This window comes from Moschus berezovskii, chromosome 20 (assembly GCF_049115385.1).
Source record: "Moschus berezovskii isolate FMDL1 chromosome 20, NW_MosBer_1.0, whole genome shotgun sequence".
NCBI lineage: Eukaryota > Metazoa > Chordata > Mammalia > Artiodactyla > Moschidae > Moschus > Moschus berezovskii.
Genome location: NC_142479.1, coordinates 35,331,822 through 35,359,136, shown reverse-complemented (window position 1 = coordinate 35,359,136; position 27,315 = coordinate 35,331,822). Strand labels below are relative to the sequence as shown.

The 27,315-nt window shown below is 45.2% G+C and overlaps 3 protein-coding genes and 2 non-coding genes across 9 annotated transcripts in view; 3 read left to right on the top strand and 2 right to left on the bottom strand.

The window, feature by feature from the left end:
* Positions 1–9,284, bottom strand: part of SGSM2 (small G protein signaling modulator 2) — a 38,210-nt gene extending 28,926 nt beyond the window's left edge. For 2 of the 4 annotated variants that reach the window (XM_088828769.1, XM_088828772.1), the window contains exons 1-2: positions 8,779–9,281; positions 1,753–1,828 (exon numbers count right to left, since the gene is read on the bottom strand). In XM_088828769.1, coding sequence (XP_088684895.1) covers positions 1,753–1,828; positions 8,779–8,835 — 133 coding nt within the window. In that variant the 5' untranslated portion in view covers positions 8,836–9,281. Of the gene's footprint in view, positions 1–1,752; positions 1,829–8,778 lie in introns of all 4 variants that reach the window. The other 2 variants (XM_088828770.1, XM_088828771.1) reach the window with 2 other exon arrangements.
* Positions 9,285–10,145: 861 nt separating this feature from the next.
* On the top strand, positions 10,146–25,475 carry TSR1 (TSR1 ribosome maturation factor). Of its 2 annotated transcripts, none has more exons than XM_055403467.2 (15): positions 10,146–10,273; positions 10,461–10,564; positions 10,890–11,109; positions 11,228–11,362; positions 11,737–12,161; positions 12,893–13,052; positions 13,437–13,594; positions 13,851–14,047; positions 14,772–14,934; positions 15,285–15,395; positions 16,551–16,683; positions 17,807–17,923; positions 18,308–18,448; positions 18,555–18,629; positions 18,757–25,475. In XM_055403467.2, exons 1-15 carry the CDS (start codon positions 10,177–10,179, stop codon positions 18,933–18,935), a joined length of 2,415 nt encoding a protein of 804 aa, XP_055259442.1. In that variant the 5' UTR covers positions 10,146–10,176; the 3' UTR covers positions 18,936–25,475. The 2 variants fall into 2 exon arrangements, with proteins under 2 accessions (XP_055259442.1, XP_055259452.1); XM_055403477.2 differs by having other exon boundaries at positions 10,150–10,281; positions 10,890–10,940.
* On the bottom strand, positions 14,068–24,048 carry SRR (serine racemase). Its single transcript, XM_055403496.2, has 7 exons — positions 23,791–24,048; positions 22,025–22,151; positions 21,732–21,835; positions 20,723–20,842; positions 20,521–20,595; positions 19,825–20,034; positions 14,068–19,501 (listed from the first exon to the last, which is right to left on the bottom strand). The coding sequence occupies exons 1-7, from the start codon at positions 24,046–24,048 to the stop codon at positions 19,301–19,303; spliced, it is 1,095 nt and encodes a 364-aa protein (XP_055259471.1). The 3' UTR covers positions 14,068–19,300.
* LOC129544848 (small nucleolar RNA SNORD91 family) lies at positions 15,535–15,627 on the top strand. Its single transcript, XR_008683592.1, has one exon. It is a non-coding gene; the product is annotated as a small nucleolar RNA SNORD91 family (small nucleolar RNA).
* Positions 16,815–16,909, top strand: LOC129544847 (small nucleolar RNA SNORD91 family). The gene has a single exon (XR_008683591.1). It is a non-coding gene; the product is annotated as a small nucleolar RNA SNORD91 family (small nucleolar RNA).
* Positions 25,476–27,315: the final 1,840 nt, after the last annotated feature.

Here is a 27,315-nt window from a genome sequence, read left to right as displayed (position 1 = left end):
CATCTCAATCCCCAGGAAAATTCCTTGAGGTGGGAATCACCACCCTGCTTTTAGAGGAGCAGACTGAGGGTGACAGAAGTCAAGAAATGTGTCCAATACAACTTGAGAAGTAAGAAGAGCATCAGGATTTTCCTGAACCCTCAGCCTGTTGCTTGGGCTCTGCTCACAGGCCGCCTCTCCCCAGTCGCCTCCCACATTTCTCTGCTTTTTTTTTTTTTTTTTATAGCTGTTACCACACCTGTTACTGCAGGATATATTCCTGTATGCTTTTGTTTTCTGTCTGCCCACAGAGTGTAATCCCCTGGGGACAGAGAGACAGTTCACCTTGTCACTACTATTTCCCTGCCTGGTAGAGGAAGCGTCTGGAACCTGGGGGACCTTCAGTGTCTCCTGCCGGACAGATGGGAAGGACAGCTCTACTGGCCTCACCATGCTACTGTCAGAAGTGTCCCTCTCTTGATCTGCTCCTTTCATTCCTTCCCCTCAGAAAGACACAACCTCCCTTCCATGAACACCAAACACTAACTTCAGCGGCCAAGGAAAACAACACAAAGATGGCAAATGGTGCAGAGCAGCTAAGCCCATGCGCCACAGCTATGTGCTCTGGAGCCCGCGAGCCGCAACTACTGAAGCCCACGTGCCCTGGAGCCTGTATGCTGCAACAAGAGAAGTCATGGCAATGAGAGGCCCACACACCGCAACTACAGAGGAGCCCGTGCAGCCCCAAAGATCCAGCACAGCCAAAAATACATAAATAGATACTTTTAGATAAGATGGCAAATGGAAAGTCAAATTCCTGGAAATCCAAGAAAACTCAGTTGTGTGCAGAGACAGTCTTGCTCCTACAAAGGCAGAAAATTCACGCTGAGCAGGAAGCGGTGGTTTATTACAGACTTTCTCTTCTCTGATCAGGGAAGTCTTGGCTAGCCTTCCTCGATCCTCCTGTGGATTTGCATGCAATCGAGTGTCTAGAGAGTTGGGAATGTTGAAGCAAGGCAGGTGGGATTCATTAGAAAACAGATGGAGCGCAGAAAGCATCCAAAGGCACAGGCCCATCCCCAAAGTTAATGCAAGGATAAACCAGCACCGTGGTTCCCCAACCCAACTACTGAGGCCGGTGGTTCTTCAAGTGCGGTCTCTGGACTAGCAGCACCGGCATCTCCTGTGAACTGGTTAGAAATACAAATCCCTGGGGTCACCCCAGAGATACTAGAATAAGAAACTCCAGGGCTGGGACCCAGGAACCTGTTTTAACAAGCCCAACAGGTGACTCTAGGCTTCCCAAGTGGCTCAATGGTAAAGAATCCACCTGCCACTGCAGGAGACACAGGAGATGTGAGTTCAATCCCTGGGTCGGGAAGATCCCCTGAAGGAGGGCATGGCAACCCAGTCCAATATTCCTGCCTGGAGAATCCCATGGAGAGAGGAGCCTGGTGGGCCACAGTCCATGGGGTCACAGAGTGGGACATGATTGAGCCACTAAACATAACAACAGCCGCAGGTGACTATGATGCTAAAATTTGACCACTACTGTCTTTAGGGACTAGACATATAAAGCAGATTCTTGGGCCCTGGAGATCTTAATTCAGTAGGTCTGGGATGGGACCCAACAAGATTTCATAAGCTTCTGAGTTGATTCTGACTTACAACCCGATTTGAAAACTACTAACCCCGGGGACTCCTCCTGTGGCCCCAGGGCAGTATCCTCAGTTTTTAACCCCCTCTCTCATTACCCTCTAGTCACTCACTCACCACACAGGGCAAGGATGTGGCTGCTGTCTTCATGCACAAACTTCCTGGTGACAGCCTCCTCCATGATTTGCTTCACCTGTGAATAAATGGGCGGCACTGTTATTGATTGATTGATTGATCAAAGGCCTGTGAGCAAGTAAATAGCTTGGCTTGCCCGCCTGGTCTGAGTTCAGCCACTTGCAGAGTAGAGAATAGGAATAGGAGGGGTGGGGAAACAAAGTTTCTTCAATACAGACGTTGCCAAATGTCTTGGAAAGGCAACCAGAAAAAGGTAGCCTGCGAGGCTCTTCTGTCCATGGGATTTCCCAGGCTGGAATACAGGAGTGGGTTGCCATTTCCTTCTCCAGGGGATCTTCCCGACCCAGGGATCAAACCCAGGTCTCCTGCATTGTAGGCGGATTCTTTACCAATTGAGCCATCAGGGAAGCCGAAAAAGGTGCTGCTGCTAAGTCACTTCAGTCGTGTGCGACTCTGTGCGACCCCATAGACGGAAGCCCACCAGGCTCCCCCGTCCCTGGGATTCTCCAGGCAAGAACACTGGAGTGGGTTGCCATTTCCTTCTCCAATGTGTGAAAGTGAAAAGTGAAAGTGAAGTCGCTCAGTCGTGTCCGACCCTTAGCGACCCCACGGACTGCAGCCTACCAGGCTCCTCCATCCATGGGATTTTCTAGGCAATAGTACTGGAGTGGCTTGCCATTGCCTTCTCCGGAAAAAGGTGCTATAAACCCACTAATCAATCAGTTCAGATATTCCAACCCAGGAGGAAGGGCCTTGCTGTGAGAACAGGGATGGATGCTATTTGCTCATCTGTACTTGGCTGCAGAAGGGCTTGTCCTTCAGGGACAAACTGTCTCAGTGCGGGCCGCAGGAAGACACCTGACCCTCCCTTTCTCCCTTCTCCGAGGGGAGGGTAGGTCCATCCGGGTCTCAGGGACACTCCCCACATGCTCACAAGCCCAGCTTTCTCTCTGTCTAGGTAAAACCCTATGTTCGCATTCCTACCTGAATGTAAAAGCTTCAGAATACCTTGTAAGGTAAGCAGTCACAGCTTTCTTTAGAAAGCACTTTAAAAACCTTTTAAATTGATGTACAATAAGAATATAGAAAAGGGTATATATTCATTGGAAGGACCATTGCTAAAACTCCACCTGATTCTAAGAGTTGACTCACTGGAAAAGACCCTGATGCTGGAAAAGGTTGAAGGCAAGAGGAGAAGGGGGCAGCAGAGGGTAAGTTGGTTAGATAGCATCACCGACTCAGTGGACAAGAATTTGAGCAAACTCTGGGAGACAGTGGAGGACGGAGGAGCCTGGCATGTTATAATCCATGGGGTTGTACAGAGCCCGACACTACTGAGCGACTGAACTATAACAAATATATCGTAATTACACAGCTGGAAGAATTTTTACAAACTAAACACACCTGTGAAAGCAGCATCAGCTCAAGAAACAACACGTGACCAGCACCCTAAAGTAGCCCCAGACTCTGCCATGATTCCTTCTAGTCACTACTTCCTTCCGAGGTACCCACTATCCTGACTTCTAACATCATAGAGCACATGTGTGGGATTTTGTGCTTTTTATAGATGGAATTGCTCAGTGTATAGTTTGTGTGGCTGTGAAATTTGTTCATGTTGTGTGTGGATGTGCATTTTTCATTCTCCATTGTGTGAACACTTGATCGCTGAAGAGTTGATGCTTTTGAACTGTGGTGTTGGAGAAGACTCTTGAGAGTCCCTTGGACTGCAAGGAGATCCAACCAGTTCATTCTAAAGGAGATCAATCCTGGCTGTTCATTGGAAGGACTGATGCTAAAGCTGAAACTCCAATACTTTGGCCACCTCATGCGATGAGTTGACTCACTGGAAAAGACTCTGATGCTGGGAGGGATTGGGGGCGGGAGGAGACGGGGACGACAGAGAATGAGATGGCTGGATGGCATCACCAACTCGATGGACATGAGTTTGAGTGAACTCCGGGAGTTGGTGATGGACAGGGAGGCCTGGCGTGCTGCGATTCATGGGGTCACAAAGAGTCGGACACGACTGAGTGACTGAACTGAACTGAACTGATGGACAGTGCTGCTATGAACACTCTAGATGTGTCTTTGTGTGAACACGGGGGCTCATTTCTTTGGATTTATATTTTTAGGCAAGGAATTTCTGACGAGGGTATTTGGCATTATGACATTTTGCCAATTTCCATTCCCATCGGCAGTATAGGAGGTTCCAGTTGCTCCCAGCACTGAAGCCAAGCACTTCTGATGCCCTGGGGGAAACCGTGTGTGGGCGTGTTAGTTGCTCAGTCGTGTTGGACTCTTTGCGACCCCATGGACTGTAGTCCACCAGACTCCTCTGTCCATAGAATTCTCCAGGGAAGAATACTGGAGTGGTTGCCATTTCCTTCTCCAGGGGATCTTCCCTATCCAGGAGTTGAACCTGAGTATCCTGAATTGCAGGCAGATTTTTCACCATCTGAGCCACCAGGGAAGCCCCTGAGGGAACCTGCCAAGAGACAAATACTAATACTGAAGATTAGAGGGATGGATTACCTCAATCCCTGTCTTAAATCCTACTGATTTAGTGAGCTCTGGTCAGAGCGAGTCTTTGCCATTCTTTGGACAGTGTCCTGTGTCCAGCGTCCTGATGCTGCCCTTGCTCTCCAGGTTCTCACTTTTGTTTGGAAGGTGGCAGAGCTGGGGAGGATGGAGGAAGGACCAGGAGTCTCCTCCTTACTGTAAAGTGCTCATGGTTAGTGGTTTAGGTAAAGGAGGATCCGATCAATCCTGCACTCTAAACTATTAAAAGCTTCCTAGATTACTTCCCAAGGGGTGTTTACATTAAACAGAGCATCATGTCATAGCTCAAAGACCAGAAGACATTTAAGGCAGGCTGCTGGGGCAGATTTTTGGATTAGGAGGACCTATTTCTAAAGGAGATCAATCCTGGGTGTTCATTGGAAGGACTGATGCTAAAGCTGAAACTCCAATACTTTGGCCACCTCATGCGACGAGTTGACTCACTGGAAAAGACTCTGATACTGGGAGGGATTGGGGGCGGGAGGAGAAGGGGACGACAGAGAATGAGATGGCTGGATGGCATCACCGACTCGATGGACATGAGTTTGAGTGAACTCCGGGTTTTGGTGATGGACAGGGAGGCCTGGCGTGCTGTGATTCGTGGGGTCGCAAAGAGTCAGACACGACTGAGTGACTGAACTGAACTGAACTGATAGATGCGTTTAGTGGCTCAGACAGTAAAGAATCTTACTGTAGTGCAGGAGACACAAGTTCGATCCCTAGGTTGGGAAGATCCCCTGGAGAAGGAAATGGCAACCCACTTCAGTAACCTTGCCTGGAAAATCCCATGGACAGAGGTGCCTGGCAGGTTACAGTCCATGGGGTTGCAAAGAATCAGGCACAACTGAGCGATTAACACACATACACACACACACACACACCTATGCCCTGGAAATTCCCTGGTGGTCCAGTGGTTAGGACTTAGTGCTTTCACTCCCAGAGCCTAGGTTCAAACGCTGGTCAGGGAGCTAAGATCCTGCCAGCCATGCAGTGTGGACCAAAAAACAGAAAAAGGACTACATGTCTTTTGTGAAAAGCCAGCTTTGTCAACAACCATCCCCACTGTCTCTATATGTAGGATAAGAAAGGATAAGTTTCTCTCAAAACCAAGCTCTGAAGGTTAAGGGAACTAAGAGTTCAGAGCAGGTCAACGTCTATCAGCTCATATACAGAGCTGTGGCATATGCTGGACATTTCTCAAATTTGTTTAAGAATCATTCTCACAGTAGTACAGACAGCCCTTCCAAATACTGCCTTCCCTGAAATCTTTCCTATCATCCCTGGCTAACTCCAAATTTGGAGTGCACCAACAATCCTAGCACGTGTGCCCATAGTTTGGGTATAGATACATTTTTATTCTTGTTTACACTGTTCATATCAGTCTCTGTCACTACACTGTCTCCTGAGGATAATCACTGGGATTTAAGATTTCTTTTTTCCTTGGGGAGACAAGAGTTGGGGCTTAAATGTTAATTTGATATACTCCTGGACTTAAAAAAACTCTTGGCCACTTCACAGCAAAGGTACAATGGAGCTTCTCAAAGACAGTTGGAAAGGTGATGGCTTCAACTGCCTCTTTGCCAACAGGAAGTAAGGAAACAAATTTAGGGCACAATAGCCAGGCTATAATTAATGCAGAGCCTTAATTATGAACCTTCCAGAATTCTATAAGAACCCTGAGCCTTCTCCAGTCCTGAAACCTCTCAGTTCAGTCGCTCAGTTGTGTCTCTTTGCCCCCTCATGGACTGCAGCACGCCAGGCCTCCCTGTCCATCACCTGCTCCTGGAGCTTGCTCAAACTCATGTCCATCGAGTCGGTGATGCCATCCAGCCATCTCATCCTCTGCCGTCCCCTTCTCCTCCTGACTTTCCCAGCATCAGTGTTTTTTCCAGTGAGTCAGTTCTTTGCATCAGGTGGCCAAAGTATTGGAGTTTCAGCTTTAGCATCAGTCCTTCCAATGAACTATTCAGGACTAATTTCCTTTAGAATTGTATGCTTTGATCTCCTTGCAGTCCAAGGGACTCCCAAGAGTCTTTTCCAACACTATAGTTCAAAAGCATCAATTCTTTGGTGCTCAGCTTTCTTTATAGTCCAACTCTCATATCCATACATGACTACTGGAAAAACCATAGCTTCGACTATACAGACCTTTGTCGGTAAAGTAATGTCTCTGCTCTTTAATATGCAACCTCTAGGAAAGGGGAAAGAAACCAATATGGTAAACTTTTATATATCAGCTAAATATCAGTATCCCTATTTTAGAGATGTAGAAATTGAGACTCAGAAAGGTTAAGTAACTTATTCAAAATCACAAAGAACTAGGTCCAGACTATTTCAAAGTTTATGCATTCCCATCATACTCTGTAGTCTCCAAGATCAATAGACTTAGTTCAGTTCAGTCGCTCAGTCGTGTCCAGCTCTTTGCAACCCCATGAATCACAGCACCCCAGGCCTCCCTGTCCATCACCAACTCCCGGACTTTATCCAAACTCATGTCCATTGAGTTGGCAATGCCACCCCGCCATCTCATCCTCCGTCGTCCCCTTCTCCTCCTGCCCCCAGTCCTTCCCAGCTTCAGGGTCTGTTCCAATGAGTCAACTCTTCGCGTGAGGTGGCCAAAGTATTGGAGTTTCAGCTTCAGCATCAGTCCTTCCAATGAACATCCAGGACTGATCTCCTTTAGGATGGACTGCTTGGATCTCCTTGCAGTCCAAGGGACTCTCAAGAGTCTTCTCCAACACTACAGTTCAAAAGCATCCATTCTTCGGCGCTCAGCGTTCTTCACAGTCCAACTCTCACATCCATACATGACCACTGGAAAAAGCATTGCCTTGACTAGATGAACCTTTGTTGGCCAAGTAATGTCTCTGCTTTTTAATATGCTATCTAGGTTGGTCATAACTTTCCTTCCAAAGAGTAAGTTTCTTTTAATTTCATGGCTGCAATCACCATCTGCAGTGATTTTGGAGCTCCCAAAAATAAAGTCTGACACTGTTTCCACTGTTTCCCCATCTATTTCCCATGAGGTGATGGGACCAGATGCCATGATCTTCGTTTTCTGAATGTTCAGCTTTAAGCCAACTTTTTCACTCTCCTCTTGCACTTTCATCAAGAGGCTTTTTAGTTCCTCTTCACTTTCTGCCATAAGGATGGTGTCATCTGCATATCTGAGGTTATTGATATTTCTCCCAGCAATTTTGATTCCAGCCTGTGCTTCCTCTACCAAACATTTATTGAGTGCCAGTGATCACTGAGATCAAACCAGTCAATCCTAAAGGAAATCAACCCTGAATATTCATTGGAAAGACTGCTGCTGAAGCTGAAGCTGAAGCTTCAATACTTTGGCCACCTGATGCGAAGAGCCGAAGAGCTGGTGCATTGGAAAAGACCCTGATGCTGGGAAAGACTTGAGGGCAGGAGAAGGGGCGACAGAGGATGAGATGGTTTTTTTGATGGCATCATCGACTCAATGGATGTGAGTTTGTGCAAACTCCGGGAGATAGTGAAGGTCAGGAAAGCCTAGAGCGCTGCAGTCCATGGGGTCGCAAAGAGACGACTGAGCAACTGAACAACACTGAGTGCCTACTGTGTGTCAGGCATGGATAAAGAGTTCTGGATAAAACAGGTTTCCTGCCCTTATGGAGTTGACACATCTGGCCGACAGAGATAGATGGGAAGAGTCCAGGGCTCCATCCAGAGGCCGCATCCATTCTAAACCACTCTGTAGGTTTGGAGCTCTCCAGCGTGCCTATGCGGGTGAGTCATGCACACGGGCACCTCCCCTTCCCCCCCCCCATCCCCCGTGCCCCATGAATTGAAATGGGTTTCAGGGCAGGGACAAAGTAGAGGACATTAGTACGTACAGGGAAGGACTTCTCTTTGTGACATGGGCGGTGGGGGGCTCCTCAAAAGAGGGGGAAAAAAAATCTGAGTCTTAAAAACCATTCTCAAAAAGCCCCCCTGGCCTCTGGGTATGGAGGTGGGCGTGGAGTGAGAATATGTGGTGTGCTGCGAACCCTCATGCAGCCGAGACTCAGTTCCCAGAAAGATAACCGAATGGGGTGCAGGGCAAACCGGAGCTAAGTCCCCAAGTCACCGGTTTAGCGCGGGCCCCGCCCCCTCCCCAGGCGGCGAGGGCAATGAATGGGCAGCTCGGTTCTCCAGAAATCGCCGCCACCCCTCCCCCTCGGTCTCCCAGAGCTGCTGCTGTCACAGGGCGGGGAGCTGCGGGATCGCGGAGCAAACAAACCCTGAAGCGCCGGCCTAGCTCCTGGGGCCGAGGGGTGCTGCCCGCTGATCCGGGAGTCGGGCGGGAACCGCAGCCAGTCCAGGACCGGCCCCCGTCCGAGGCCCGTGAGCGCCCGCGCCCTGCGATGGGCGCAGATCTTTCTGTCCCGGGGGCCGTGAGGACAGGGACGCGAGCCCCGGAGGTCCGTGCCCCGACTTTACCTCCTTTTTCACGTTCCACAGCAGTTTCTCTTTGACCGCGTCCTCCGCGCTGCCCATCTTGCGGCGGCTGACCCGGGGGAAGGTGCCCAGCGGCCCCCTAAGCCCCCCACGCGCCCTCGCCGCCTCCGCTCCTCTCGGCTCAGCGCCCCACGCGCCAGGCGGAGCCCCCGCCCGCCGTGCTCCCCGCCCGCCGCCGCCGCCGCAGCCACTGCCCGGTGCTGGGCTCCGCAGCCATCTTCAGAGCCCCGCACAGACGTCAGGAGCCTGGCCCGGCCCCTTCCCACTGCCGGGGGCGGGGTGGGGGGGTGCGCTCAGCCACTGGGAGGGTGTCGGGAGGGGGGAGACTGCGCGTGCCTGGGGGCGGCGTGCCCGGGCGCGCGCCACGCGGGCCGCTGTCATGGCAACGCGCCTGCTCCAGCCCCGAGGGCGCGAACCCGCATTGTGAGCGCCTGTAGCCCGCCCCGCACAGCGCTGGGCCCGGGAGGCGGGGCGCGCCCCTGGACACCCCCAGCCGGCGAAAGCGGGGGCAAGTCGCTCTTGCGAAACCTGGCCCCATCCAGCTGGATGTTCTGTGATTCCTACACGCTCGATTTCCCGACGGGAGGGGCCGGGACCCTCGCGCCTCGAGTCTGATTATTGGGAAGCCCGTGTTGGTCCCCCGGCTGGGAGGAAAGCGGTGGAGCGCCACGTTTCTTTAAGGCCCCCTGCCGGCTGGGCGCCCTCCGTTGCAAAGCTTGTTGGTAGAGGAGTGGGAGAGCAGCCGCCCCCGTCTGCAGAGGCGCGGCTGGGTCTGAGAGCGCCAGAGTCACGGTCAGCCGTCCCTCCTCCGAGGGGTCGCCACGACCCGTCTGGCTTTTCTCGGAGCTACATGGGAGGTGGCGGCGCGGGTTGGGGTAACTGGGAACTGGCACGGAAATTGGAGGTGAGACAAGCGCCTTCAGCACGATTTGCCTGGTAGGCTTAAGCAGCCCCAGGAACTGAGGGCACAACGGTGGCTCAAAGTGACAAAGAACACCTGCTGCTCCCAACCGAGGAGCGGCGTGTACAAAGCTAGCTGAGAGGAGGGGCTTAGCCCTCTATCGCACAAATGGAGAATCTTCCTAAGTGATGCAACGTGACAGCGCAAAAAAAATCAAAACTCAAGGAAGCATATCGGCTCTCCGAAACTGAAAGCCCAAGCCTCGAGCCCTCATCCGGTGTTTTCAAGTCCCCCAAAGCAGACCACCAGTCTGGGAAAAGTTTACGCAGAGGTTTCGCCTAGAGGAGTGTGTAAATGAATCTCGCGAGAGATCGCGAGGAGCCCCGCCCCGCCAGGAGAGGACACGCCCCCGAGGCGGAGACCGGAAGCTGTCTATTCAGCCCGGAAGTAGTGGCGACTTGGTACACGTGAACGGCAGCATGGCGGCCCATCGCTCTGGCCCGCTTAAGCAGCAGAATAAAGCGCATAAAGGCGGGCGGCATCGGGGTCGAGGGTCCGCGCAGCGAGACGGCAAGGGTAAGAAGGTAGGGTTGTAGGAAGAAGAGCTGTTTAATCGATATTAACTGCTTTTCTTCGTGCCCAGAATGAGTTCCTGCTTCCGGCCTGGACCCCGCGCAAAGGGTCTAAGGAGGGTAGACAGGGGTCCCCTTTCTTGACCTGCTAGTGCTTTGCGCAAGATCAGAAAGGTCTGATATCCTTCCAGGCCGTCTAGCACCGAAAACCCTAAGCAAGAAGGTGAGAAAAGATCTCAGCAGGGTGGACCAGAGGCACCGCGCCAGCCAGCTCCGAAAGCAGAAGAAGGAGGCGGTGAGAGGACTGGGGTTAGGGGACTGGTGTGGCTTCACAACCTTTCTAGGCGGGTAATGCCTCGAACTAGAAAATGTGACCCTGGGAAGGGGTCAGAGATGGAGGATAACTCTAGAGCACGTGTCAGGTGTGCAGGCCCAGACTCATGCTCTAGCTTTCTTTGCTTTGTGCCTACGTCCTGCCCACCTCCTTGGTGTACCTGACACCTTCTAACAAGAGAGATGCTGGTTTGGAGGCTGAGGATGGGCCTCTGTACTGTTGGAAATGCAGTACTGGAATAAAGTATTGAAACATTGAGGTGTTCTCTGATCCTTTCTTTCCTCAGGTTTTGGCAGAAAAGAGACAGCTTGGCAGCAAGGATGGCCCTCCTCATCAGGTACTGGTGGTGCCCCTGCACAGCAGGATTTCCCTGCCAGAGGCCTTTCGGCTGCTTCAGGATAGGGACACTGGAACTGTGCACTTGATTGAATGGGGAAACACCCATAGCTTTATGCTGTTATGCCCCCGCTTGAAACATCGGTGGTTTTTCACATCAGCAAGGCCAGGTTAGAGTATGCAACAATATTTCCTATCATTATGTTTTGTGCATTAGTGGTAATCTTTTGTGAGTTAAATGTCCTGATGTCAACCACCTTTTCCTACTGACTTTGTCTTCTGTTCCAGGGGATCTGCACACTGTGTTAGACATGGCTAAAGTGGCTGATACCATCCTGTTCCTCCTTGATCCACTCGAAGGCTGGGATAGCACTGGGGATTACTGCCTTTCTTGCCTGTTTGCTCAGGGCCTTCCCACCTATAGTAAGTGAGTTGGAAGTATTGCAGGCCAAGAAAGGAAGTGAATTAGCATTTATTGTTCACCTCTAATTTGCCATATACTATGTCTAATGCTTGATATTATTGGGGGGTTGTACAAGTATGTGTGACCTTAACTTGGTCCGTTATTTACAAGTCATGTATCAAGGTGCCTTTTTATTTCTGGACTGCCAGTTGCCCAGAGAAAGAAGATTATGAAGTTTGGTTTTATTGGGAAATTTCTTTAGGGTAACTGAGTGTGGGATTGCTTGGTGATCTCTGGGCTCACAACTAAACTATTAGCTTGTTTGTAAACTGCAGAGGGAGATTTTCATATAGTGAAGCAACAGGTCATGAAACCTTTTCTCTTTTGCTTACAGCGTTAGCTGTCCAAGGGATTTCTAGCCTTCCGCCGAAGAAACAAATAGATGCCAGAAAAAAGCTAAGTAAAGCAGTGGAGAAGCGCTTTCCTGAGGACAAACTCCTCCTGTTAGATACTCAGCAGGAGGCAGGGATGCTGCTCAGGCAGTTGGCTAACCAAAAACAGCGGCATCTTGCCTTTCGAGATCGGCGTGCCTATCTGTTTGCTCATGCTGCTGACTTTGTGCCTAGTGAAGAGAGTGACTTGGTGGGCACCTTGAAGATCTCAGGCTATGTTCGTGGGCAGGCTCTGAATGTAAATAGCGTGCTGCATATCACTGGACATGGTGATTTCCAGATGAAGCAGATAGATGCCCCTGTGGACCCTTTCCCTTTAAATCCGAGAGTGATCAAATCCTCAAAGGACCCAGGCACGGCAATGGAGGTAGGATTGGTGTTCTTAAAAACTATGTCTTATACATTCGTGGATGAGAACTAATTAACTTCAGAGATAGTGATACAGCTACACACTTGGACAAATATCCTAGTCCCTGGAGGTAATTGTGAAATAAGGCAATAGTCAACTACAAATAAGTTGATACATCAGATATTTATTCAGTCCTTTGTAGATGCTTTGCATAGCAATTGGCTCTGAATCTATAGACATAAATGTAGTCTCTCTCCTTAGACAACTTAATTAGGTCAGAAAAATGGCAAATGCCTGTGAAATAAAGATTGAGAAAGTATGGTTGAGGTACATACCTGCAGTGGAAGTTGAGAAAAAGACTGGCAAGATTCACAGAAGAGATCGACTTGTGCCAGATATTGAGAAGGATGAATGTGTTTTATGAGTTGAAAAGAGATGGAAGAATATCCTAGCAAATAGAGACAACATGAGCCTAGGCAAAGTGATAGATCAAAGGGTTTCTTTGAACTCTGAGGATAACAGTGGCTGGGAGTAATAAACAGGTAGGCATGGGATCAGATTATGAAAGGCTTCAAGAGCTAAGCAGACTTATAGACTTAGAATGCTAGGAAATAAAACCATTTGAAAAATCCTGACAAGTGTTGGCTTTCTATTCTATTTGAGGACTGTGCTCTTCTAGGTCTTTCTAATTATGTTAGATTTAGTAGATTTTTGGCTAACACTTAATTGACTGTCGACTGGGTTTTCAGATTTGTGCTGCAGATGCTGTAGCTGATATGGAGGAAGACCTGAAGGTTCTAATGAAGGCAGACCCTGATAGACAAGAATCTTTGCAAACAGAGGTTATCCCAGATCCAATGGAGGGGGAACAGACCTGGCCCACAGAGGAGGAGCTGAGTGAGGCACAAGGTTGGTATTGGCAAACTTGAAATTCATCTGGCCTAGAATTGTGGGTTTTGTCTAAGTGCTCACAGTGAGGACCTTAAAGGTAGCATAGATGAGGAAGTACTGGAAGTCTGTCTTCTCTTACCTCCAAAGGCTATAGTTTGCACTGAGCAAACTCTGGACACAGCTTTGCTGTATCTCCAAGAATTACTTACTGTTTTCTAATGAATGGGTAAATAACTTCTGATTCATTGTAATACTTGTTTAACCGTGTTAGTATTGCTAGTTCTGAGGCAGCTGAAATAAACTTGGAAGTGCCTGCCAGAGTTCCTGGTATTGGTAGCAATATATCCTGTGTCATAGAGGAAAGGAGGAAGTATGCAACTTAACTCATTTGGACTTTTACAGACTTACTGAAGGAAAGCTCCAAGGTAGTAAAGAAGGTTCCCAAAGGAACATCCAGTTATCAAGCTGAATGGATTCTGGATGAGGATGGTGAAAGTGGTGGGGAAGAAGATGAGTACGATGATATAGAACACGAGGATTTTATGGAAGAGGAATCTCAGGTAAGGAAATGGGCCCTTGGGCACCCTCTGTGTATAGCCCCCAGTGCAAGGCAAGGTGCGTTCCTGACCGTAAGGGGTATGTGTGGTCCATTTCTTAGGAATAGCTTTGTAGTTGCTGGATTGAGTCTCTGTTTTATAACTCATTCTGTATTAGAGTTAATACTGGTTTGGACTGTGTATCTAGTAAATTTCAGCATAGTGGCCTTTTGTGTAAAGATGAGGGTTTCCTCAGAAACCGCGATCCATCATTCTACAGGACGAGGGTAGTGAAGAGGAAGAAGAGGAGGAATGTGAACCTGTGACTCTAGGAGAGTCTGTACGTGATGATGTGTATGATGAGAAAGTGGATGAAGAGGCTGAGGAAAAAATGCTGGAGAAATATAAACAAGAAAGACTGGAAGAGATGTTCCCAGATGAACTAGATACCCCCCGTGACGTGGCTGCGAGAATTCGGTGAGTCAACAAGTCCAAAATCAATCAATACATTTTTATTTAAAACTTACATGGCTCAGAACTATGTCAGTGTGATACAAAAGAAGGAAAAACACATTGTTCTTCCTCCCAAAGGGCTAACCTTATACAGGAAGATAACACAGACATATTGGAAACAGTCATATATATTCACATTCTACATTGTGTAGTACAGACTAATAATGTTACAGAAATAGAATTGTGATTAATTAGCAAATGCTTCCTTTGGAGCTAAGACTCGATTAAAGTATATAACATTTGGAGATTTGGGGAAATTTGGGTAGAACAGCAAGAACAAAAGAGTTAGGGGTGAAGGTGATCTTGTCCGCTCTAAAGGTGAGTCTCACTAAAACCAGAGTTTATGCTGGTTGTTATCAAGGACCCTGCTAGTCAGGTTAAAGAGCCACTCCCGGATATGCAACAGGGAGCCACTGTTAATACTTTTAAGAAGCTGGGGTTTGGTACTGAAATACTTGTTACTGGCTCTTTTAGAGGGTGGTCCTGATTTAGGCCATTAGGTTATTTTCAAAGGTAGTTCCTTTAAGCTAAAGCCTTAGCCATTTTATTTAATTTTTAAAAGTTAAAAAATTTTTTCCTTTATTTTTTTCATTTTAAGCCTTAGGCATTTTAAGTGAGTTGAGTGAAAGTTAAGTAGCACCATATAAATGTCACTGTGATTTTCTTTAAAATATCCACTGCATTCTAGATTTCAGAAATACAGAGGCCTTAAGAGCTTCCGGACATCTCCATGGGATCCTAAGGAAAACCTCCCTCGAGATTATGCTCGGATCTTTCAGTTTCAGAACTTTATTAATACTCGCAGACGCATCTTTAAAGAGATTGAAGATAAAGAAGTTGAAGGAGCTGAGGTATCTGCTTTCCTTTGTCCATCCCTATAATTTGCTTATTCGCCAAGGTCGTGTGTGTCCCCTCTCATTCTTTTGGCATGAGTACCTTAATGAGTTTTATGCTGCCTACAGCTGACTTAGAGAAGCTACCAAGTTACTTATCAGAGTGATACTGGGAACAGGGAGGTGTCAGAGATGTTAACTGGGAAAGCTTAATCTGGGTAGTTGAGGCATCTGTGCAAGGCAGTCTTGGAGGGTGAGCACTGGCTTTATCAGTGTTTGGGAGACTGTTAACATAGTTGGAGAAATGCTTCGTCATTATTGAGACCGTAGGAGTAACTGCATGATCATATTCTGCTTTCTCCTGGCAGGTCGGCTGGTATGTCACTCTTCATGTCTCTGAAGTCCCTGTCTCAGTGGTTGAGCACTTTAAGCGAGGCACACCCTTGATTGCATTTTCGTTACTACCTCATGAACAGAAGGTGAGTTAGTGTCTTGTGGGAAATGGGAGTTATGGCACTTTCCAGCCTGTTTTATCTGACAGCCTAATGTTTTATGTGGCTGACGTTTTGCTTCTTGGGATGTGAAAGTCTGCCTTTATGATGAGTAAGGAGAGGATGACAGAGAAGTCGATGATGGTTTACCTACATGTCTGAACCTGTCTGATGCACCTCAGTGATGTCATCTCTGTGTGGTTCTGAGACTTCTCTGACGTAAGTATGTTTGTCAGATCAGACTTTAGTCAAGGATTGGCATCCATAAAAATAAAGAGGGCTTCTGCCAAGGTATAGGCTTCCCTTGTGGCTCAGCTGGTAAAGAATCCACCTGCAATGTGGGAGACCTGGGTTCAATCCTGGGGTTGGGAAGATCCCCTGGAGAAGGGAAGGGCTACCCACTCCAGTATTCTGGCCTGGAGAATTCCTTGGACTGTATAGTCCATGGGGTCGCAAAGAGTCGGACATGACTGAGTGACTTTCACTTTCATGCCGAGGAATAGATCTTTTTTCTCTTGGTGACCAGCCGTCATGTAGGTTGGGGTGTAAGAGAGCTCTGGCCTTTGGTCAATGTGAGTAATGGTTGAAGCAAGAAGGGTCTTGGATGGGTATGGTTTGGCGGTGTGTGGTTAGTGAGTGACTTGTAGGCATTGATTTTTTGGTAGATGTCGAACCCTTGCATGTTACACATGGGAAGGTCAACTAGTATAGCAGGGACATGAAAGTTCTGAAAGCCAGCCTGTTTTCAATTTGAATGCAAGTTATTAGTGAAGGTAAAAGAAGGATTTGTGTTTCATCATTTATACTACACCATAAATTAGTATAGGGCTTCCCAGGTGGCTCAGCAGTAAAGAATCTGTCTGCAGTGCAGGAGATACGGGTTCAGTCCCTGGGTTGGGAAGATACCCTGGAGAAGGAAATGGCAACCCACTGCAGGATTCTTGCCTGGAAAATCCCATGGACAGAGAAGCCTGGCAGGCTACAGTCCACGGAGTCACAAAAAGAGTTGGACACAACTTAGTGACTAAACAACAACATAAATTAGTATTGTCAGCTTTTAGGGTGAAACCAGTCTGCTGGTTTGGTTTGCCTTCTTTTACTTTACTCCTGATATGAAGTTCTGTTTCTCTACTTGGTCCCCAGATGTCAGTACTTAATATGGTGGTGAGCCGGCACCCTGGCAACACTGAACCTGTGAAAGCTAAAGAGGAGCTGATCTTCCACTGTGGATTTAGGCGCTTCCGAGCCTCACCTTTATTCTCTCAGCACACTGCAGGTAAGCAGCAGGGAAGTTTCTGGGTTTTTGTTCATCTTACTGTCTTTTAGGGGACTGTGATTTTGTGGCAGGGGGTGGGACTGTGGGGGGGCAGGGACGGAGTGTGCAGAATACAGCATTTCAAACTCTGGTTTAGGAGCCAGTGATGTTTCCATTCAAAATGTCTGAACCTGTCTGAAGCATCCCAGTGATGCAAACTCTGTGTGGTGCTGAGGCTCCTGTGCCATGAGTATTTGCTGCAGAGTCAGTGTTGAATAGAGGTCGGCAGCTTTCAAGAAATGATGTGTCATGGAACCCTTGGCATCTGATGCCGCAGTGGGTGAAGTCTAGGGGGTGGCCCACAGTTGGATAAAGCAGAGGTGTATGGCTTCTGAGATCTTGAGATCAGATGAGAGTTTGGACAGTGATGACCAGGGATACTCCTATGACAAAAAATGATTGTCCTCTTACATCTTACAGTCTTTAGAGTGGGAAGGTATTTGCAGTACGTTGGGGCTTCTGAACATTACCCACACTATCAGCCCCCAGCGGTGGCAAGAGGAAGGTGAAAAAAGGCAGTATCAATGGATGCTCTGGATAATTTCTTTGCTCACCAACCATTCTGTCTAAATGAGGGATTGATATTACCCTTAAAATATTTTATTTCCCTATAATTTTCAGTATTAATTTAAAAAAATGTATTGTCTGTAGCTGTTTTTGTGCTTTAGTGAGAATTGAATAATTAGAGACTCTATGGCCACAAAGCCTAAAATACTCTGATTATAGAAAATGTTTGCCAATATTTGCTCAAGACTAAGAGCTGTTGAATTAGTGGAGTGTTTTTCTGTAAAGCACCAGTTCTCAAATGAGGTAGGGTGATATGTATCAGGATCACCTGGAGAACTTTTTCAAACCCCAAAATACAGTTCAAGCTCCAAGACTGCCTCCTACTTGAAAAACACTCTGCTAGGATAGGGTTGTATTTTCCAGTTGTACAGAGGCCAGAAAATGTTTGGAGAACTAGTAGGATAAAGAAACATTAGTTGCCTTAGTTTAAGAGTTCCAGTGATACAGCTTTTCCCAGGCCTCTGGATTACCTGTTGTTTCTCAAAATATGTTCTGGTTTTTATTCTTTTAATGGCAGCTGATAAACATAAATTTCAGAGGTTCTTCACTGCAGACACAGCCCTGGTGGTGACAGTATATGCCCCAATCACATTTCCTCCTGCATCTGTGCTGCTTTTCAAACAGAACAGCAATGGTAAGTTGAGTTCACAGAGGTGAACAGGCCTGCCGGTCCTTAATAAGATTAAATGCTTTCTGTATTTAAATTTGGGAGTCAAATGGTAACAAAAAAGGTAATGATATTTTTTAAAATTATCCCAATTTCAGGATGACAAATGGGGTTTTATCTTGCTTGCAAACCTTAGCTAATTGGTGGAGGCTGCTCAGGGTGCTCTATTTAGGGTAGGTTCTGAGGACAGGCTCAGCAGGAATATCAGTGATCTTGGCCATGAACCCAGGAGGGCCACATAGTACATCCCCACTGGGTTTCCCCAAGATCTCTCATAGGTCTTTAAGTAGACTGGACAATAAATGAAGGCTTTGACCAAAAGCCTCCTGCTGCTCTGCTTTTGCCCCTCAGGAATGCACAGCCTCATTGCCACAGGCCATCTCTTGTCAGTGGATCCAGACAGGATGGTCATCAAGAGAGTTGTTCTGAGTGGTCATCCTTTCAAAATTTTTACTAAGACAGCAGTGGTGCGTTACATGTTTTTTAACAGAGGTAGGTGTGACAGAGGGGATCCAGTTGCCTTTGTGGGATGAAGGTTGGGTTTATACATTATGGATAGGTGTTTCATCCTGATCTTCTGTGTGTTTCTTTATCTAAGAGGATGTATTGTGGTTTAAACCTGTGGAACTGAGAACAAAATGGGGCCGCAGGGGCCACATCAAGGAGCCTTTAGGTAAGAGAATGTGCAATTTGGGAGCTTGTGTAGACTTCCCCAGTGCTGTTAAACGACCATTGGGTTAAGAGACCACTGCTTTAAAGTTTTCTGTTAATATGACCAACTCATTCTGTTTTCATTCTAGGTACTCACGGTCACATGAAGTGCAGTTTTGATGGGAAGCTAAAATCTCAGGACACAGTACTGATGAATCTTTATAAGAGAGTTTTCCCCAAGTGGACTTATGATCCATATGTACCAGAACCAGTCCCCTGGGTGAAAAGTGAGATTTCTTCAACAGTGCCTGAAGTGGACATGGAGTAATGGATTCAGTGGGATTCTCTCACTGCTACTAGTCTAGTGAGCACTCTAGGGATGGGAGCCTGTAGGTTGTGATTGCCCACTTTGTGCTTTCTGCTTAAGCCTACTTAAGGGCTCCTGCTTCTTTGTGCAGAAGACTTTTCTTGGCCTTAAGAAGGTGTTTCAGTTAAGTATGGATGTTTTTCTAGTTCAACTTAGTCCAAAAAAAACCATTAAATCATATTGAAATACACATTCTCCATTAGGGTTTTGAAGGCTGTTTTAGAGGGGAAGATAGGAACTTGACAATGACCAGGAGACAAAATTTCCAAGTGTCTAGACACCTGAGTCCCTTCTTCCTTTTGCACATATTAAACAGAAACAGATTGCTAAAGAGCTGCCTTTTCACTCTGCTTCTTCACCCAAGTTAGGGAGGTTAAGTCTACATTTCCACCACTGAGCACAATACAGATGTTCTTTACTTCTGCAGGAACTGTTTGAAAATGCTGAGACAGCACAGCGGCCACTCCAACACCAGCTGTAGGTTCAATAAGCAATTTCATCCTCTCCCACACCAGCTGGGTTGCATACTGTTGGTATAGAAGGGAGTAAGAATTAGTGACACAGGAAAAGAGCCTAGTTGGTTGGCCTCTATGATTAAAGACCAAATGGGGGTGTATGCCCCGGCTGAGTTTTCCTGTTTGTGATATGTTTGTGTTTGCCAGTGAAGGGCAGGGCTTTTTTCACTCTAACTTGCTTTACTATCTTGACACTCATCTAGAGCACCCTCTCACATGTTATGAAATCACCTAGTCAAGTCCCATTGTGGGTTACTTGCCATTTCCAACAGGAGGGTTTTTGCCTAAGAAGTTGCTCTGCTCTTTTGTTGTTTTCTTTCCTCTTGGAGCCTCACCTTAATTTCATCCTCTGTGACAGTGAAGACATCATCCACGAGGTCTCTTATAATAGGCCAGGTGTTTAAGCCAATGCTGGATTTGATACCATCTGCTATGGTTTCCGGAGGATAGGGGTTAGGGGTCAGTTCCCCTTTCAGTTTGGACTGGTAGCAGTCATCTGCATTCAAGGGTTCAGCAGCATATACCTTCACACTAGGTCTCAGAGCCTAGGAAGAGGAATATTAGATACCTTACAACTAGCCACAGCATTTTGCCCGCATGCCTGCAGTAAAACAGATGGTACAGTTAACACATTTCTGCCCAAGAGCCTTTCTTCTAATCTATGTAATGGAAATAAGATCTTTAAACACTTTAAATTGTTTTCCACTCTGGTCTTCAGTTGCCTAGGTCACAGCTGGTTCTGCTGGTGACTTGGGAAAGGAGTAGCTCCTGACCTGGATAGTAAGTTGGTGAGATGGAATTAAAAGGACTGTGAGGGTGCCACTCATTGTAATGGCTTTTTGTGCTGTAAAGTTTCCATTAAGAAGAGGGTAGTGATGCAGAGAAGAGCCTTCCATCTCAAGTGCCAGGGGATGATAAGAAGGAATGGCAGTTTGGGGGGAATGTTTAGCAAGTATTCACAATGCACTATAATACAAAATAAACTTCTGTGCCTGAAGTGGGGAGTCCTCCAGAAGCTGTTTCCTCCTCACCTTCACTGTCATGGCTATTCCAGCAAGCATTCCTCCTCCTCCAACAGGCACCACCAGTGCATCTACCAAGGGAACCTTAAGTGGAAAGAATACAAAGTATTAAAATGGGTGTGTTAATAACCAGTTTTATATGTACATATGAAAGAATTGGTTCTACGGCCAAACATCAGCATTACTGGCATCTAAACAACTAAGCTGTTACCTGGTTTAGCACTTCCATGGCAATTGTCCCTTGCCCAGCTATTACTGCAGGCTCCTGGTTGGGATGTACCATAATGCCTTCTGTTTCTTCCACGATTCTTTTTGTAATATTTTCTCTGGACTGAAAGAGGACATTACTTTAGCTTACTTTATCTGTATTTAATAGAGTCCCCAACAAGTTAGATTCAGACGGTTAACACTTCATTGGCTGTCTGCTTTTCTCAGACTTGGTTCTGGCACTGAGGATGTGACTGAACAAGATAGCCCCTGCACTCAGTGGAGTTACATTCATTCTGATAGGGTGGGATATATGTAAATACATGCTTTGGAGAAAAATGAATCGGAACAAGTCCTGTGTGTGTCTACAGAATATTCCAGGGAGAGAGGAATAGCAAGTTCAAACACCACAACAGGAGTGCTTGGCTTTGAGAAACTGCGAAGTTAGTGTGGTTGGTGTGGAGTGTTTGAGGGACAATGACAGTGGAAGATGAGATCGGAAAAGCAGTAATGGGCCAGTTCATCTGGGCCACAGGTGATTGCAAGAACTTTTGTTTCTGGGACTTCCCTGGTCCAGTGGCTAAGACTCCATGCTCCCAGTGCAGGGGACCGTTTCCATCCCTGGTCAGGGAACTAGATCCCACATGTTGCAACCAAGAGTTTGCATACCATAACTAAAGATTCCACATACCATAACTAAAGATTCCACATGCCATAACAAAGATCAAACATCCTGCATGCCACAACTGAGGCTCATCTCAGCCAAATATTGAAAAAATAACTTGATTTCTTAAGTTTGTTAAAAAACAAACAAAAGTCTGGGCTAAGAGTAAAGGTCAGGACTGGAGTTAGAAGTTTTAAACTAGGAACCATAACTAGATCATTTGAGTGACGGGCGTGCCCACATTTAAAAAGGAAACAAAGGAGACTGGAAGCTTCGTCCAGTGAGGTAGAGAGGTTTCATATGACCATGAGCGCTGTTAAGGTGGTGCTGAACACTGTCTCTTCCTTACCTCTTCGCTCTGTTCACTGTATACTATAGAGGCGCCATAGGCTTGTATTGCCAGTTTTTTACAGTTGGGAGCTGTTTCCGGCACTATGACGTAAGCAGGAATCCCTGGGAGGGAGAAACAATGTTTAGTTAGTACAAATCAGAATTTAGGATAGAAACCTCTGTTCAGTTTGCTTGTAATCAGGGGCTGGAAATAAATTTCCATGGCTATCACCAATCTCACTGAAAGTTAAGGATACTTTTCTACTCCTCTCTGATGATCCTACCCAGGACCCTGAGAAATTAATCAAGTACCTTCCAATCTGGCAGCAAAGGAGAGAGCCTGGCCGTGGTTTCCACTGCTGTGAGTAACAACAGCTCTGGGCTTCTCTTCAGGATGGGCAGAAATCAAGCCTCTGATTGCATTAAGGGCACCACGAATCTAGAAAAGAGGGATGGTGAATTAATCCATTTGTTTAAAATGTTTCTTTTCAAAAAAACCCACCAGCTTTAGATTTTTCTCTCCCAACACTGCACACCCAGTAAATTGTATTGGTTGTACCTCCTAAATATCTCATGTTCATCTTGGCCACTACCTCGGTGAGGCTTAATTTCTAAACTGGGAGTTTCTGAATCTCAGCTGATCCTGCCTCAAGGATCATTCTTATCTAATAGTTCCGCTAGATTATGAAAATTACCCTTTAAAAACAACTGTTACCTTTTTCATTGATTGCCTGTCTTTGTAAGAAAAGTACAAATTCTTTAAAAGCTGCAGCCTTTCTAACATACCTAATGTTACTAACATGTCAGTGTCACAGCCATCTTAAGTTGCCGCTAGTTTCCTACCAAGTTAGCTCACATCTCTACTTCTTGACATGCTGATGCCTCTACCTATAGTTCTTTCCCTTACTCCCTGATGTGGCTAAAAGTATCATCTTATAAAACTTGGATCAAGCATCACCTGGTTCAACCTTCTTGCTCTCCCAGGCAAAATTAGGTACTCCATTGGCTTCCATGTTCCTTGTTTGTATCTTTATATCTTTTTATTTGGACTGTGCTGCATGGCTTGCAGGATCTTAGTTCCTCAACCAGGGATCCAACCTGGGCCTTTGGCAGGGAAAGCACAGAGTCCTAACCACTGGATGGCTAGGGAATTCTCTGTATCTCTGTAAGACACTTGTCATCAACCTACTTTTGTCTTCCCCTGAAAGTATGGGTATAGGGCAAGGCCTCCAGTACATATACCTGGTATTGTTAGTGAAAATATGTGCGTGATGTGTGACAAACGAAGAACAAACTGTGACAGAAGCAAAGGGCAAAATGAAGTTTTTGTATTGTTTAAAAGTCCTCAGTTCTCAGTTAATGGGTGCTGAAAAAAGGTAAATACATGATATCCTAAAGTTACCACTTAACAGGTACTAATACTTCTCAGGCACAGTCCAAAATGTAGCTTTCAGATTTTTACTTGAATGAACCTTGAAGTTTATTCTAATGAATGAAGTTCAACTAATGGTCAGAAAATTCTGATAATGAAGAAACACAGAAACCTATTTTTATGCAAAGGTGAGACCCTGACATACATTACAGAAAAAGAAAAATGAGGGCTATGTATATATGAGGGCTGAGCTAGGTTAGGACCTTTTTTATTGGTAATGTATAAACATATAGCAAGTGAATGCTTAAACTTGGCTATATACAGCGTGATCACACATGTCATATTGCAGTCATGTTGCAAGGCATTGGACACGACTGAACAACACAGGTGTCTAAGTTGACAACTGTGCTCTCTGTTCTATCATTAGAAGTTCCCCTTTTCATCCCCAAATATGTCCTAATTTGGACAGTAAGCTGTATGTGATCACCTTAATTATAAGGAATTTTGAAATAGTGTAAAAGTGGCTCTCCGGAACACCATGATGCTAAGTAACCAGGACTTAAGGAAAAATTTGACAACCCTTTCTTTTAGCTATAAAAAGACATTAATTCTACCTACCTCACTGGGTGGTCAGGAGGATCATATACATTTGTATGTGAAAGTGGTTTGAAAAGAAACATGGTTCACTATCAAAAAGGATTGTTACCTTAAAAGATCCAGTTTTCTGGAAGAGTTCACATTTGAAGAAAAGATTGCGTCCTGTTATTTGATTCAAAACGGAACTTGTTAGTACTGGTGTGAGGTGGATAAAATCTCGAATGTTGATATGAGCTTTTTCAACATCAGCAAAGGAGATGCAGTACTGATCACACATGGTTCTGTAACCCAAGAATAAGAAGGGGATCAAAGCAAGCCTAGACGATACATTTAATGAAAAGATTTTGAAAACGCACAACAGACCCATGGAATGTACATCCCCAAGAGTGAACCATAATTTAAACTATGGACTTTGGTGGTAATGGTATAATCAATGCAGTTTCAACTGTAACAAATATATCACTCTGGTGGGGGAGGTCAGTAATGAGGGAGGCTATACGTGTGTGTGGGCACGGGGCATTTGGCAAATTTCTGTACCTTAGTAGTTTTGCTGTGAATCTTAAACTCAAAAAACACTCAAAAAAAAAAAAAAAAGAAAATGCATGACATTGGAAAATAGACTTGGCCTGTGGTGTTAATGTGGGAACCATCTTCATTACTGGGTTCCAGAATTTTTTCAATATGCATGTAACAGTTAAAATCAAAGATAGTATTTAATCTTTTTCCATTTGGCTCAGTTTCTTCAAAACTTTTCCTAATTTCTAGTAACTGCATTAAGCTTCCACTTTTCACTATTTTTATTGTGATTCTCTTTATTTTTCCTTATTAACAAAGGCAATGCATATTCAATAGAAAGACAATTTAATTTGCTTCCTCTCCAAAGACAATTGCTAATGAAATTCTGGTGTCTGTCTGTCCAGGCCCATATTATATATATGTAGACAAAACTTTGACAGGTTTGGTAACTTGCTTTTTTCAGACAGTATTATGAATATGAACCTTAGCTTATCAATATATCTTATATGACTTTTTTAAAAAGATTTAAAATTTTTTATTTTTTGGCTGTGCTGGGTCTTTGTTGCTGCACAGACTTCTCAAATTGCAGGGAGCAGAGGCTACTCTCTAGTTGAGGTATACGGGCTTCTCATTGCCGTGGCTTCTCTGGTTCTGGAGCACAGGCTCTAGGGCACACAGATTTCAGTAGTTGTGGCACACGGGCATAGTGGCTCCATGGCATGTGGGATCTTCCCTCACCAGGGATCAAACTCATGTCTCCTGCATCGGCAGATAGATTCTTTACCACTGAGACACCAGTCCTTATATGACTTTTTAAATCACTAGTACTTCTTTTTACAAAAATCCCATAGTTTTACATAACTCTGTTGAACATTTAAATTTTCCTCTTTTTTTGCTGTAATAATGATGTAATGAACCGACTTGTTGCAATATCTTTATACATGGTTTGAGTAGATTCCACCAGTGGCATTTTGCATTAAAAGGCATACATACTTCTAAGGCATTTGACACCCACTGCCAAACTGATCAGAAGAGTTGTAAATTATGTCAATTTATACCCCATCATCACTTTCTGAGGAATGACTATTTTCCTTTACCCTTATCATTTTTATCTGTCAATTTATTGAAATATGTCTAGTAGTTTACATTACTAGTGACTGAACATTTTTTCTGTATACTGGCCACTTATTCTTTTGTAAATCTTTCACACACTATACTGAATCATCATTTTCCTGTGAAATACATTTATAAAAAATTAAATTTCTATTAATGCTTGGAGTTTTTCTGGATTTTGTTCCATTGATTAGACTGCCAATTCCTTCAATAGTATTAATATGTTCTTCCCTTTCTAAAATTTCTAAGATTGGCTTTTCTCATATATCAGTTCTTCCAAAAGAACTTTAGAAATCCTTTACCAAGGTTGCCAGAAATTCCACTGTACAATGTACAAATGAATTGGGGGCATAACTAGCATTTGAAAATGTTGAACTTCCGCATCTATTAACAATGGATGTCTTTTAATTTAGTAAAGTCCTTTTGTTTTAGGTTTCTTAGTAATCATAATTTATTTGCTCCTTGTATTCAGTTCAGTTCAGTTCAGTCGCTCAGTCGTGTCCGACTCTCCGCGACCCCATGAACCACAGCACGCCAGGCCTCCCTGTCCATCACCAACTCCCGGAGTTCACTCAAACTCATGTCCATCGAGTCGGTGATGCCATCCAGCCATCTCATTCTCTGCCGTCCCCATCTCCTCCTACCCCCAATCCCTCCTAGCATCAGACTCTTCCAGTGAGTCAACTCGTTGCATGAGGTGGCCAAAGTATTGGAGTTTCAGCTTTAGCATCAGTCCTTCCAATGAACACCCAGGATTGATCTCTTTTAGAATGGACTGGTTGGATTTCCTTGCAGTCCAAGGGACTCTCAAGAGTCTTCGGCACCACAGTTATAGACCTGATTAAACTTATGTCTAAATGCAACATACTTCTGTTGCTTTTGAGAGAAGGCATTTTGTAGATTTTTAAGCTGCTTACTGATGATGTATATGAAAACTAACAATTTTTATCATGTAATTCAATACTTTACCAGATTATCTTTTTATATAAAATAGTTTTACAGTTTCAATAATCATGCCATCTGCAAATAATTTGCCTTTACCTTATAAACATACCTCTGGTAACTTTTCAGTGACTTCATAGTTACTGGTTTATATGGATTTGCCATTGCCTCTTGAATTAATTTCAGTAACTTTCTGGTAAAATCACTTAATTTTAAAATTTATTAATATAAAGTTGTACATATTAATATTTCTAAGTTTTTCATGTCTGTCATATTTATTCAACAAATATTGAGCACCTTCTGTGTGTCAGATACTGTTTGATCTGGGGATACAGATTTAGAAAAGTAGACTTGTTCCTCTTCTCATAAAGATTACAATGTATTGGTCAGGTGTCTTAATAATAATCCAATTAAATATGTTATTTGCCAACCTTGATGTGTTAACTTAGGGAAGTGTATTAGGATAGGACAGTATATTGAAAGGCTTTAAAGTGAATTTTAATTTTTCTGTGAATAATTAGCTTTTTTTTTGAGAAGTAATATTATGACCTATAAGATGAATGGGCAGAGTAGTGGGGAAAGTGTTTCAGGTAGGGGGAATAATAATGTGTGAAGGCTTTAAGGAGGGGAAGAGCTTGGCATTTTCCAAGAACTGAAGGATCAATGTTATCTGAAAATGTGATCAATGGGAAATGTGATAAGAGACAAGGAAAGTGAAGTTGGCAGAGTCTAGATCATAAGGGACCATGACTCACGGAATTTTTTTTAAGAGCAATAAAATGCCATTGGACTTATGATTACCAGGGAGGAAAAGGAGGGAGGAGGGATAAATTGGGAGGTTGGGATGGACATATACACACTACTATATATAAACTAGGTAACTAATAAGGACCTACTATATAGCACAGATGAGTTTGAGTGCACTCCGGGAGTTGGTGATGGACAGGGAGGCCTGGCGTGCTGCGATTCATGGGGTCGCAAAGAGTCTGACACGACTGAGCGACTGAACTGAACTGATATAGCACAGAGAACTCTATTCAATACTCTATAATGACCTATATGG